General features: G+C 44.6%; 1 protein-coding gene across 1 annotated transcript; it reads right to left on the bottom strand.

Annotated features, from left to right (window-relative positions):
* Window positions 1–702: 702 nt before the first annotated feature.
* Window positions 703–12,751, bottom strand: LOC142494756 (uncharacterized). Its single transcript, XM_075599194.1, has 3 exons — window positions 12,604–12,751; window positions 2,138–2,215; window positions 703–1,772 (listed from the first exon to the last, which is right to left on the bottom strand). Exons 1-3 carry the CDS (start codon window positions 12,749–12,751, stop codon window positions 703–705), a joined length of 1,296 nt encoding a protein of 431 aa, XP_075455309.1.
* Window positions 12,752–13,521: the final 770 nt, after the last annotated feature.

The following is a 13,521-nucleotide window of genomic DNA, read 5'->3' as shown; positions in this document are numbered from 1 at the left end:
TAAACATTTGTTTGCACCCAATAATGTTAGAGGCTCACACTTAGTATAGTTGTCAAACATTAGGCCTGTATTATTAAAATAGTGTGTTTTCACAAGGAAGCATGAAGTGTATGTTTTTTGTAAATACATCTATACCAGTTTAGATAGTACTATATATACACACACACACACACACACAGTGTGTGTCTGTGTGTGTGTGTGTGCATATATCAATACATACTACATATATATTAGTATCAATTCAGAGATGTTCTTGAAACAAGAACACATAAATGATTAAAGGACAACATTACAATGGCCACCAAAGGTAAGTAATATTTAACACAAAATCCTGCTGTACACGTACAAGAAAGATGTTTGCAGTTAAATAGGTGCTTTTATAATTGCATGAAAATAATATGCACATGCAATGATTACATCAATTAACACACCCAAATGCAATGTTTTGCTGCAAAGTCAATGGCAGCTTCTCTAAACTTAGCAACTGGCTCCTGGTGGACCATTACTGAACAGACGATTAAAACATAAATATTTATAACACTATTCATTAATTAGGAGTGTTAACATTTCCAAAACTTCACGTGTACAAGAACATACTTGAAAGTTTGGAAACAACACAGTCTTCAGCATACATACAATAGTAATTAGATAATCTGAAGTCAACAAAACAAGGCCAAAGACATATTTTCTGAATTATAACATTTATTTTTTTTGTTCCTTTTGCGAGCGAGTAACAGGCCTGCTTGTTGTCTCTTGAATTTTCCTTTTTCTTTTGCCACCAACTTTAGGCACAACAGAGCCACTTTGAGTGGCCTCTGGCACTTCACGGGCAGGGCTTGTGGCCAGTGACTCACCTACAGGGCTTTTGGGCAGTGACTGTTCACCTACGGGGCTTGTGGCCAGTGACTCACCTACAGGGCTTGTGGCCAGTGACTCACCTACAGGGCTTTTGGGCAGTGATTCACCTACAGGGCTTTTGGGCAGCGATTCACCTACAGGGCTTATGGGCAGCGATTCACCTACAAGGCTTTTGGGCAGCGATTCACCTACAGGGCTTTTGGGCAGTGACTCACCTACAGGGCTTTTGGGTAGTGACTGTTCACGGACAGGGCTTGTGCCCACTGACACATGTGAGCAAGTTGGTAGACACTGCACAAGTGATGGTTGGTCTGTTTCATGTGTGTCTTGTTTTGTTTTTGTCGCCTCCTTTGTAGGTGTCTGCTGCTGAATTTGTACAGATGGCAGCGGTAGGATGTCATCAGGAACCTGCACAGCAATGTCTGCTACTTGACCGGTAACATTTGGGCCTGGTGAATGAATATCAGATGAATGTGGTGAAAACTGACCTGCATGAACAGATCCTGCCTGTGAGGTGTTGAATTGTGGTACATTAGTCATTCTCCAGTAATTAGCTTGTGTTTGCTGAACAACTAATGCTTCGAATGAGGTGTTGATTTTTTGCAACTGTTTAGGCACTTCAATGAAGACTCTGTGGAGATGTGCCAATTGTGAAACTGTTTCTTCCTGCAGTGCAATCATCCTTTCCAGCACTGTCATCAGGTCAGAATGGCGACGATTTTCTGCTTCCACAATTTTTCCCTCAGAAGCTACAATTGCATCATATGTGGTATTTGCTGGACGTTTTGGCGGTAAAACAGTTTCAATTGGAACCTCTTCATGGTCACTTGCTTGTATTTGTGTGTCTATGGCGGCGGCGGCGGCATCATCATCATCATCATCATCATCATCATCAAAATCCTCTTCATCATGTTCTACAAATAAATGTACACATTATTAAATGGCATGTTAATCTCTGCTGTGTTACTATGTAATTGTACTGTGTCATAAGTAACAACTAACATGTTTCCATACGTTTTATAACCTCACATTAAAAACTACCTTGACTTAAGAATAATGTTTGGACTCAGTATGAAATATGAGTGAATGAAAACTTGCTGTAAACTCACAACTCCTACATGATAGTTAACATCACTAACACAATACAAGTTGCCTTACACTTCATTTTCACTGACACTAAGTAATCCTATTTAAAGAAGATGTGCAAAACAAATAATGAACATGACAACATAACATATAGAAGAGCACATATTATATGGCCACCAACTGATACACTCACCTTCTAGGTGTGTTGAGCTGGCTGACCCAGGTGAAGACACTTGTTCAGTCTCAGGTGACACATGTCCTTCAGGGGCAACTATATATAACAATAACATAAGTTTTACATTTACATGTGTAAATATTGAACAAACAGTTATTGTATGTTCTGTATTTATGAGTACCTAACAGCATCATTTCCTTAACCCAAAATGTGTGTGTGAAAGTGAACATAAATAGTTGTAATAACAATGTACATGCCTGTGTACTTAGAACTTTTGAGTTCCCTAACATAAAACATACTATGTTCCTGCAGTAATGCGTGAGGATAAATAGATAAAATTTGTACATAAAAATCATATGTTGTGTAGTGATATCAGTATCATAATGTACATAACTATCATGAGATGACCATTCACAATGGTTATCATGAAGGTGGTCATATTGCAAAAAGTGTTGTTTTTGGTAGAGGATATGTGTGGTACATTAATATAAGATGTGGCACACATGAATGTGGCTGTGACTAAACAAGACAACACATGCAGTGTGTGATAATGTGTCGTTGATAGTAGTAGTTCAACTATAGATATGAGTGAACTAATGTGTGACGTACGGTTTGATAAGTAATGAGTTTTTGGGGCATTTAGTAGCTAAAGTGAAGCTTTCAAATGAGTGTGATTAACTTCAGTTGTGCTAGTCAGGTTGTAAGAACGGTATTCCCTTCCCCAAAAAGCCTAATCAGCCACACCTTTCAATTACTTGAAACAGGTGAAAATGGTGTGAACTAAGTTTACCCTAAAATGAGGCTGTAATTAGTGTGTGTGCTGAACCCCACCCCCTCTGTTGAAGTGTATGCTGTGATGAGATATTAATTGCAGCTGCTTTAACACAATGGTAGATGAGCTAAATAGTCGTGTGCAGTTTTTAAGTTATGAAAACAATGACATAAAATATGATACGTGTGCCTCATTATGCTGTCTGTATATGACTTAAAGCAAAAATGGACCTTTTCATAAACAACTATAGATGTGTTAGTGCAAGTGATGTTTGTAGGCCGTTGCATGCAATATATTTGATGCATGCTTAAAATAGGCAGTAATGTCATGTTTGTCGGAGTAAAATAAATTAAATACACAATAATATTATACATATTTCTGTTCTGTACCTGTAGCTAGTAATAATTTCTCATTAACATGTGTTACACATGTGTACTACCCTGTTGTTCCCCATCTTCGCCCACCATCAATTGCTTCCACTGCAGCAATGCATTTTGGGAATTCACATGTAAATGAGCACGCAATGGCACGTGCTATATTAGTTACTGCTTTTAGTAGGACTACAACATATATGTCTATTTTGAGATATATATATATACAGAATCAGACATATACATATATAGATGCAGGTATGCTTATATTGTGAAGACAGTATAAAAAGCAGTGTAACTATGCAAAATAACTGTAAGCAACGACACGCCTAGTACAGTAATATTTCTCACCTGGTGGAAATTGTGAGGGGTAAATTCCTATATCACGGTCACCAGGTAAGCCTTCCACGACGACGGGAAGTAATTTTGCCCGAAGCAGCTCCTCCAATGGACTTAATATGAGACGTTGTGGTGTCGGCCCACCTCCAGTGCCAGTAGCATGCACGCGTTGGTGTTGTATTTTATTTTTCAATTTGGACCTAATATCATCAAATCTCTTGTGACAATTCCGCTTGTCCCTCACATGATTCCCACACGCATTGACACCAATGACTATTGTGTCCCACATTTCTTTTCTGCTTGCTGAACTTGTCCGCCCTTGAAAAACATATAAAATATATGAGGTAAATGATTAATAATAGAAGCACCAGTTTCCTACACTGCTAGCTGTTCCAAGAGATAGCAAACATGCTGTTTTATGTGTAATATGTGAAGCACATGAGCATTCACTACTAAACCTATACATGTAAGCAAGGTTGCATTCATATTGTATGCAGTTATGGCAAATTGACCGCCTGTGTTAGTTGTCCTTGTAAGGCATGATAAAAAGCTGTGTTTCCAGACTAATTAACATAGAAAGATATTCTGAACCCATATTTGCATATGAACAAAACTCAGATGACCTAGGATCACATGTATTTGAATAATAAATGTAAAGGTACACTTACCTAGTAAATGTCCATATATACTGTCATAGTGCTCCAGAATGCCAGTGACAAGAGCTGTATTTTCCTGGTCATTGAAGCGAGGATTACGTGGCTTCTCCACACGTTTCTTCCGAGCAGGTTTAGGGTCAGAGCTTGGCTGGTGCTGACTGGACTCTCCTTCTTCCAATGGAAGAGCCTCCAAAAGCTGCCCACCAGCAAGCACGCCACCACCATCCACCCCATCAGCAACTGCTCCACCAGCAGCACTCACAGCACCAGCACTCCAACTCCTAGCACCAGCACTCCCACTCCTAGCACCAGCACTCCCACTCCTAGCAACAGCACTCCCACTCCCAGCAACAGCACTCCCACTCCCAGCAACAACACTCCCACTCACAGCAACAGCACTCCCACTCACAGCAACAGCACTCCCACTCCCAGCAACAACACTCCCACTCCCAGCAACACCACTCCCACTCCCAGCAACACCACTCGGTGCACCAGCAACATCACTCCCCTGAACAGTACGTTCACTCCAACGCGTACTCGCACGAGTAGCACTCCCACTCCCACCAGCATCACTCTTCCCACGCTTTGCGGGCATACTTCCAGCACTCACAAAAAACAGACAACTAATGTACAGCCAATCACACGAAACACTTCCACATATAAAACAAGACAAAGATGTAAACAAAACAACAATGGACAAAGCTCACCCAATACACAACAAGTCTCTCCGTCAATATGCAAATGTTCAATCAGCCAGCTCTGTGCGTCTCTCTCTCTCTCTCTCTCTCACTCCCAACAACACAGAGAATGATTAGCAGTACACGTTGCCTTTAAATATGGCGCGCAATCCAATACATGCTTGTTTCGCCTGATTCAGCAAGATTTGTGATTGGGCAACCTATCAGCACCCCGCCACGCACGCCGATACACCTGTGTGTGATCGGATAATCATCGTGAGAGTGGGCGGATTTGTTTTCGGGTTCATTTTGAATGTATTCGGCACTTACTGCATACGGAGAGGAAAAATCGCCATTAACATGACTAATCGGTAAACTTGCCGATTTCACTTAATCGACGCTTACTGCATGAGGCCCTTAGTCATGTTTTCTCCCGTAAAGAGCATTGCGGTAACTACATCGGCTGTTAGTGAAGATGAGATGCACATTATATGCAAACGAGGCTTTGCCATAGCATTGCATATCCATACAAGTCCTTAAGGTTAACACAGTACTTCAGGGGTGCTCGACTCCAGTCCTGAAGCCCGTCAACAGGTCAGGTTTTCAGGATATCACAGTTGTAGCCCAGGTGGCCTCTGAGCCACCTGTGCTGAACCAGGGACTGATTGAGCCACCTGTGCTGAAGCAGGGACTGATTGAGCCACCTTTGCTGAAGCAGGGATCGATTGAGCCACCTTTGCTGAAGCAGGGATCGATTGAGCCACCTTTGCTGAAGTAGGGATTGATTGAGCCACCTGTGCTGAAGCTGGGATATCCTGAAAACCTGATGTGGGAGGGGGGCTTGAGTACTGGAGTTGAGCACCCTTGACTTAGGTCATACCTAAATTTGCCATTACATCTAGAATCTGAAATACGGTAGGATGTTTATACAGTGTAACATCACAGTTAGGTATATGTTAACCCAGCGGTGCACAAACTGGGGGGCGTGAGATTTTTCAGGGGGGGGGGGGCGCGGGTGGTTGCAGAGGCCCCGTGCTCTTCCCCAAGGCATTAAAATGAAATGCCAGGGGATCGCGTGAGGCCTCTGGAACCTAAACTTACCTTGCTTCAGCCGGCGCCTGGAAGCGTCTCCATAGCAACGCGGCATCAAATTATGCTGCGGGGTCATGCGCCGTGACGTCACACTCGCGTTGCCATAGCAACGCGGCATCAAATGACGCTGTAGGTCATTTGACGCCCCACAGAGCGAAGGGGGGGGGGGGGCGAGCACCATAGGACAAGAGGAAGGGGGGCCACAGGGGCAAAAGTTTGCGCACCCCTGTCAGTTAATCAAGATAGTTTTATTTTCTGGCTTTATTTCCCTCTCCTCTCTTTTTCAACTTGAGTTAACGGCCTATTTCAGGGTCTGGATTGGAGTAACGCTGATATGTACTTGGCATCACGTATTAGATGTAGAACGGCCGATGCTTTAGTATATAATTAATTCTGAGGACACGCATTGATCTCGCTGAACACAATGCCCATTGCTGTTTCAGGTAAGATCACGTTATGAGCCCTGATTTACATCTGGTTAGAAAGGAAAGGTATACAGGGAGATACCAGATAAATAAACATGGGAAGGATGTTGAGCCAGGGATTAATCCGATTGCCAATATTTGGTATCAGGAAGGAATTTATTTTTCCCCTTATGAGATATCATTGGATGATGTGTCACTGGGGTTTTGTTTGCCTTCCTCTGGATCAATATACTGTAAGTACAAATATATGATACAGTATCTGTTATCTAAATTTTGCATAGCTGAGCTAGGTGGACGTACGTCTTTTTTCAACATCATCTACTGTGTAACCTACGATTTGTGGATCTAACACTATGGGTATCATGCAGTAAGCGGCGAAAAAATGCATTCGCCATTTTAGGAATTAGCCATTTTTTTGGCGAGTTAAACTGTCTGTATGCTGTAAGGAGCGAATCCCTGGCGAATGAATTAGCCAACACCATTTGATGAAATGGCGTGTAACTGGTGGTGGAACGGCTGCCTGGCGAGAAACTGCCGAGAAGCCGTCCCCTGGCGAGTTGTGTTTGCAGCAGAGAGAGATCCGCTGCTCTCTCGGCGCAAACATCAGCACAATAAAAATTATTTTTAAAACAACTTTTATTCATAGTGTACATGTGCAGGGGGTCTCCAGAGCTGAACCGCATTGGTTTCAAGTCGGGGGACCCCCTGCTCCCTGAGATACAGCCCCCTTTATGAGGTGCCACATCAGCACCGGTATCCCATGCCCCCCCAGCACACTGGCATTCTCGGCTCCCCACCATTCCCAGCCCCCATCAACACCATCAGCACCCACACATTGGCACCTTCGCACCTCCCCCATCGGCACACCCACATCCGCACCCCCACATCAGCACCAAACCCTCCCAAATCAGCACACCGATACAATCACCATCAGTACAGCCACAGCAGCAGTACCACCGCACACCGCCATGGGCCGCGTGGACCACTCCCCACCCAAATGCCACCCCCACACCACAAACATCCCAGGCAACGCCGGGGCTCTCAGCTAGTACTATATATAGCATAGTATATTATTTGTTATTTCTATGATTACCACGTGTATTAGTACTGTGAAGCGCTATGTACATTAATGGCGCTATACAAATAAAGACATACAATACAATATACAACCTTAATAGGAAACAATTGAGAAAAGTGTTTGTTCTCTTCCCAGCAGCTGCCTGTATTGGCCACTGTCAGAGACAGGACATCATGTGGGATGAACCATTTGATCGGAGCCGCACCGGCAGTTTTTAGGACATATTGTAGATAAGCATGTCATGTGTTGCAAAGGCTGCTCTCTGCTAAAATGCACTGAAGCGTTACGGATGGGAGGAGGCAGAGCATCATTTTGCCCCGGAATTTCCATTCGATCACATTTTGAATCTGGGATGCAAAATCAGGCCATCCATCACACTATTGAAATAGCCTAACAGAATCAGAAAAGTACAGAGAAGAGCTGTTGAATTAATAAAAGATAAACGGCTTCTTTACAGCGGAAGAAATGTACCTCATATAAAGACGGCGATTGGCAGATATCGTGGGTATGTGAAGAGGCTGGATATCTTTGCAGAAAGGAGGAGTTTCCAGGTGAATGAAGAGCAAGTAAAAAAAATGTAAAGCAGGTTATTTATTGATCAAAGAAGAGATCAGATTGACAGCAGCCAAGAAGAAATCTGTTCACATCCTCTGGGACAGCACACACATGTGGCAGACGCTGCCTTCCATCTGAGCTAGGACAGGAATCTTTTGATTAGGGGGTCTGTTTAAATGTACCTCTTCTCGTCCCTTGGATCCGTGTTTTTCTGTCCTACCTCTAAAAGTACGGTACTGTAAGGGAGTGTAGCCCTCTTACCCCTTTATGGGAAGAGTCTACTGGTGCTGATATTACCTGCTGGCTCACAGAGACCTGAGCCTCCGCCACTGAGAGCCTGGGATACACATTAGCTACTAGGTGACAGCGCCTCCACCTGTACGGGATCCCTAGTGTTGGAGACGACCCCGTGCAGGAACAAATAATAGTACCACACAGCATATAACAATAACCTTTACTAATACGATATGCAAATGGTCTTATACTGTAACAGGGTTACCAATGTGAAATACCCCACCCCTCTAGAAGTGCAACTGGCCAACGCACCTCGCAGGGGTGCAACCCACCCCCGTGTTCGCACACCGTGGTCTTGAATACTGTACGGGGCCCTAGGCCACTCTCCCACATAAGTGTCCCCAAGTGGTACCCCCACCCTTTAGGCGTGATCCGTACGTTGCTGTACAGTGTTGGTGCACTTTGTGGAATGATACCTGCCCGCAGAATATGACAGGGTCTCCGTCCGGGTCGACGTCTTCATCCGCCACCGCGTGGGGTGAATTCCGGCGTGGATAATATCACCAGGTAGTCTCTGTGTCCTTGGTGGTGTTCTGATTCCAGAACCCACCTTACAGGGCTGTGCTGCGTCGCACTGTGTCCCTGACTGTCAAATAGATAAAGGGGTAGAGTCCCTACCTAAGGGTCTGTCTCTAAAGCAACCACTGCTTTAATTGGTGACTCGGGGCCTAACTGGGGCCTTGGGGACACAGTCTGGCCTAGCCCAGAGGAGTACCACTCCCTGGACACTACCTGACTCTTTGCTGTCCCTCTTCCGACAGGCCTGCTCCTCACAGCGCGCGAAATGTATCTTTTCTGTGTGCAGGGAAATGGAGCCGCGCTATTGGCTCACTGCGCATGCGTGACCAAACTGCAAATGGCGGCAACCTGCAGCGAGAGCCACCGGGAGCCCCTGGCAACTCAATTACCCTCTCGACACCCACCGGCATCGCCAAAGACGCGCGCACGGTATCTGATAAAACTAGCTGCTATTACAACGGACGGTGCACCAGCAATGATTGGAAAAAAATCAGGATTTGTTTCTCGAATTGTTGATGTCAATTTGGAGGCAGAGATAAGATGTGCATCGAGTACAGATAGTCAGCCAATGTTTCTGCAACGTCGCATTAACTTGTCTTGCATTTTCAATTTGAAGAATTGTCATCATTTGCGTCTCAAGCAGTTGTAACTGAGTAGTAAAAGTGTACATGTTTTGAATGAACTTGTTCAAACAGTGCGTGTTGTTTTAAATGTTCGTTTAAGTAGCCTTATTTCTCAAATTTTACATGGTGTGGCTATTTTCACTTCTCATTCGCCACACCTGTGGCTACATTGAAAAAAAGGTTGCCCACCTAGGTTCTAGGAACTACATTGCCCAGAATGCTGTGCAAGAACTGAATTAAATAACCCTGAGCAAGCGATCGATTACAGGAGAGCGGATCGATCTGCAGCTTAGCTAATCACTGGTCAGTGTGCAGATTGTATTGATGCACATATTGAATGGGAAAAAAAATATATATTTTTTTCAAAACGACAACTTGAACTGCAGCTTTAAGCCTCTAGTTCCTGTGGGTTATGTTAGGGGCCCCTAGCTCATCGAGGGTTTGAGGTTATTGCCCTTTGTTATAGCGTCCAGTCCTCTTATCCTCAAAATAAACTGATGCTGCAAACATTTGGCAACTACAAGTCAGCAGCCCTGCAGTCTAATGTTCAAGAGTTCACAGTTCCCACAAAAAATTCCCTCTACATCAAAGGAATACCATAATACATGTATACATACAGTATATACTTTGTTCCTATTGCTACAATAACATTACCACTGTTTAGAGCATCCAGACTGCTGTTCCCTACCTGGTTTAACACACACACACACACACACACACACACACACACACACACACACACACACACACACACACACACACACACACACACACACACACACACACACACACACACACACACACACACACTTAATTAACCCCTTGAGTGTCAATGGGGCTGTCTATTCCATCTCAAGAAAAACCTAGGTAGCCACATTGGCACTCATGGGATAAATGAATTATATAAAGATTACTTGCCCCATCCGTGGAGAAGGCCACTATCATCTTTATGGCCTCAGCCGTCAAGTATTAATAAAAAAAAGGGCCAATGGTTATTTGTACATCCCTGACCTGGTACAAGGGATCCTCAACCTTCTTGAAGCCATTGAAGTTTTTGAACCATTGAGTCTTTTCTGCAAATACTGTACGCTGTATTGCTCCTCTATCTTCTGCAGCCAAGTTACAGTATATATAATATGCTCCCTAATGTTTATACCCCTCTGATGTGGGATTCCTCACCCAAGTTCCGACAGCAAGAATACTGAAGAATACTGCAATCACCATGCATGATAGCTCAGGTCTGGAAGATCCTATAGATAGACCAAATGTGGCTTCAACATCGGTCGCCCAATCCTGAGAGTGTGGTTGGACAAGTTAGAGGAAGGGTTAACTTCAAAAACATCGAGGGACCAGTTATTTTCCTTTAAGAAATAAGCACTTTCTTTTAAATAGACTGGCAATGGACTTTTTATGCAATTGAATCTATTAGGCTAATGACCAAGTTTATGGCTCTCTCCATCTTAACGAGAAGAGTACTATGGCTTGCGGATGCAGCCTCAAAGAATACATTCTGCTCCAATCCATTTCAAACGAAATCTTCTTTTGGGTGCAGACTTAGAGCAAATAAGCTTCAAATGAGAAAGTGAGGTTTCTGCTGGATAGGAGACAAGTGATAATACATATGTAACACCTCTTCCACCAGCCACCAGAAGAGGGGCCACATCAAAGTGTCCCAGTGTCTGTATGGTGGTGCATTAAAGTGCAGGTGATGCTCCACAGGTCAGTGGCTTAGATGTTCAGCAATAATTAAGGAAGGGCACCAGGAACTTTCTTTAACGTTATTATAACAGTCCATAATACAACTTCTTCTTTAGGGGTGCTTATGCAGCATTCCCCCAGAGGCACAGTTATTTCCTTTGTTGTCACGTCAGGCAATATATTTGCCTAAATGAATATTGTCACCTCCACTGGGACCCTTTGGTAGGATGCCCTTATGCTTGAGGAAGCAGACCCTATCTCCCTCACATAGCTTAATGCTCCCCTCTTTAGAGGACAGCTGGGAACCTATCCCTTATGGAAGCTATGGGGTGATACTCTAAGGCCAATGATGGAGTGCCTTGCCATCCCTCTTGTGGGTGAGATACGCCCAAGGGCCATATAGGGGGACTCTAGAATAGGTTATGACATTTCCCTCACTGGAAAATAACAAAGGGCTTGTACCCTAGTTACATAACTTCTTACATATTTAGAGATGAGACACCCTCCACAGCCTCCTCCTGGGATCCGAGCTCTGACCATGCCCGTCTGCCAGTCCTCTTGCGGCAGTGCACCCGCTCTCTCTCAGATGCATGCATGCCTCTATCACTCTACCACGCCGATGGGCATCTATAACGTCAGCACTCTAAAGTAGACTGTAGGGATAGAAGCCTGCAGGCAGCTGGGGAGAGCTGGGCCTGGCTGTGAGAGGACCGGCAGCCGAGCCTGGCCAGAGATCAGGCCCAACTTGCAGTGCCGGATGGATGGGCCCCCCGCAGACCATCCACTAGGTAAGTCTGTTTTTAAAAAAAATATGTATTGGGGGTCTTGTTTATATGTATTGGGGGGTGGGGGTCTTTTTATATGTATTGGGTAGTGTGGGGGTCTTTTTTATATGTATTGGGGGAGTGGGGGGGCTTTTTATATGTATTGGGGGAGTGTGGGGGTCTTTTTTATATGTATTGGGGATGTGGGGTCTTTTTTATATGTATTGGGGGAGTGGGGGATTTTTAAAATGTATTGGGGGAATTGGGAGCTTTTTACTATGTATTGGGGGGTGGGGTTATATGTATTTTGTGGGGGTGATTGAGAGTAGAGTAGTTGGTGGAAGGTGGGGGCGAGTGAGAGGGAGTGGGTGAGGAAAAGAGGGAGTAAGAGTGAGACGCAGGGTAGAGAAATACATGCTAGGCGGAAGGGGGGGTGATTGAGGAAGAGGGAGTGAGACGGAGGGGAGAGAAATACATGGTACTAGGGTGGGAAATAGAGGGGACTCGTGAGGTGTGAAATTGGGGGGATGGCTGGCAATACCGCCGGGGCAGAGGGGGCCCCGGACATAACTCTAGTTCTGGGCCCCGGGAAATCTGTCTGCGGCCCTGCCGGCACCTGACCCTCATCAGCAGCCAGCCCTATGTAAACCTCCCGTTCTTGTTCCTCTCGTCCTTGCCTATTTATTGTGGTTTGCCCTGTAAGCAAGCTCCCTGCCTCCTTCTGTTGCTTACTGTTGCTATTCCAGACCTCTGCCTGTTTCCTGACCATTGCTACCTGCTTACCACCAGCCCTGACCTATTTCTGTTTCCTGACCATCACTACCTTTTTGCCACCAGCCCTGACCTCTGCCCGTTTCCTGACCATGGCCGCTACCCTGTCCCAGCCACTGGACTCCAGCCGTGCAGTCGCTATCCATGACATTCAGACAGACAACATCACTATGACATCATTTATCATCCACCAAGATGGAACCAAAAGTCCAGTTTTGATTAAAGAAACCTTAAGATGGGCTTCAGTCAATGGGCTGTAATGTTCAGCAATACATATTCAATGCAAAGAGAATAGACTCACAGACTTCCTCAGCTGGCACAGGTTAGTCCAAGGTGATTGGTCGCTCCCTCTGCAGATATTCAATCAGATTGCACTGCATTCCGGAGTACTGGATAAACATTTAATGGCAAGTTTAAATGCCAAAATGTTAAGGTTTTGCTCCCTATCCAGCCAAGATCACCCTAAGCACATGGACCCTGTAACTTTAAAATGGAACTCAAAGTTAGACTACATCTTCTTTTTATCCCAATGAATATACTCTGTTGTAAGACAGATGAGACCAACCAATGATCACGTGATTTCCACTATTCCCCAGTGGCCCAGGAGGGCATGGTTTACAGATCTATTGAGGATGTTGGTGGAACAACACTGGATACTTCCAGTAAGCAAAAATCTCCAGTGCCAGGGCGCAGTACATCTTCAAGACCTGGAAAAACTAAAATTGATGGCTTGGAAGTTGAAAGGATTATAATGAAACATCAAGGGTT

The sequence above is a fragment of the Ascaphus truei genome, chromosome 5 (genome assembly GCF_040206685.1).
Source record: "Ascaphus truei isolate aAscTru1 chromosome 5, aAscTru1.hap1, whole genome shotgun sequence".
NCBI classification, from domain to species: domain Eukaryota; kingdom Metazoa; phylum Chordata; class Amphibia; order Anura; family Ascaphidae; genus Ascaphus; species Ascaphus truei.
The sequence above is the reverse complement of the archived record's forward strand: the minus strand, read 5'-3'. Positions and strand labels throughout refer to the sequence as shown.

Bases quoted from the DNA above. Each gene is read 5' to 3' on its own strand.
- LOC142494756 (XM_075599194.1), bottom strand. From the start codon at position 12,751: ATGGTCAGGAAACAGGCAGAGGTCTGGAATAGCAACAGTAAGCAACAG. The intron at 2,216-12,603 runs GTCAGGTGCCGG...TGTTATATATAG, and splicing joins AGGGCTGGCTGCTGATGAGG to TTGCCCCTGAAGGACATGTG. The intron at 1,773-2,137 runs GTGAGTGTATCA...ATTTATTTGTAG, and splicing joins CAGCTCAACACACCTAGAAG to AACATGATGAAGAGGATTTT.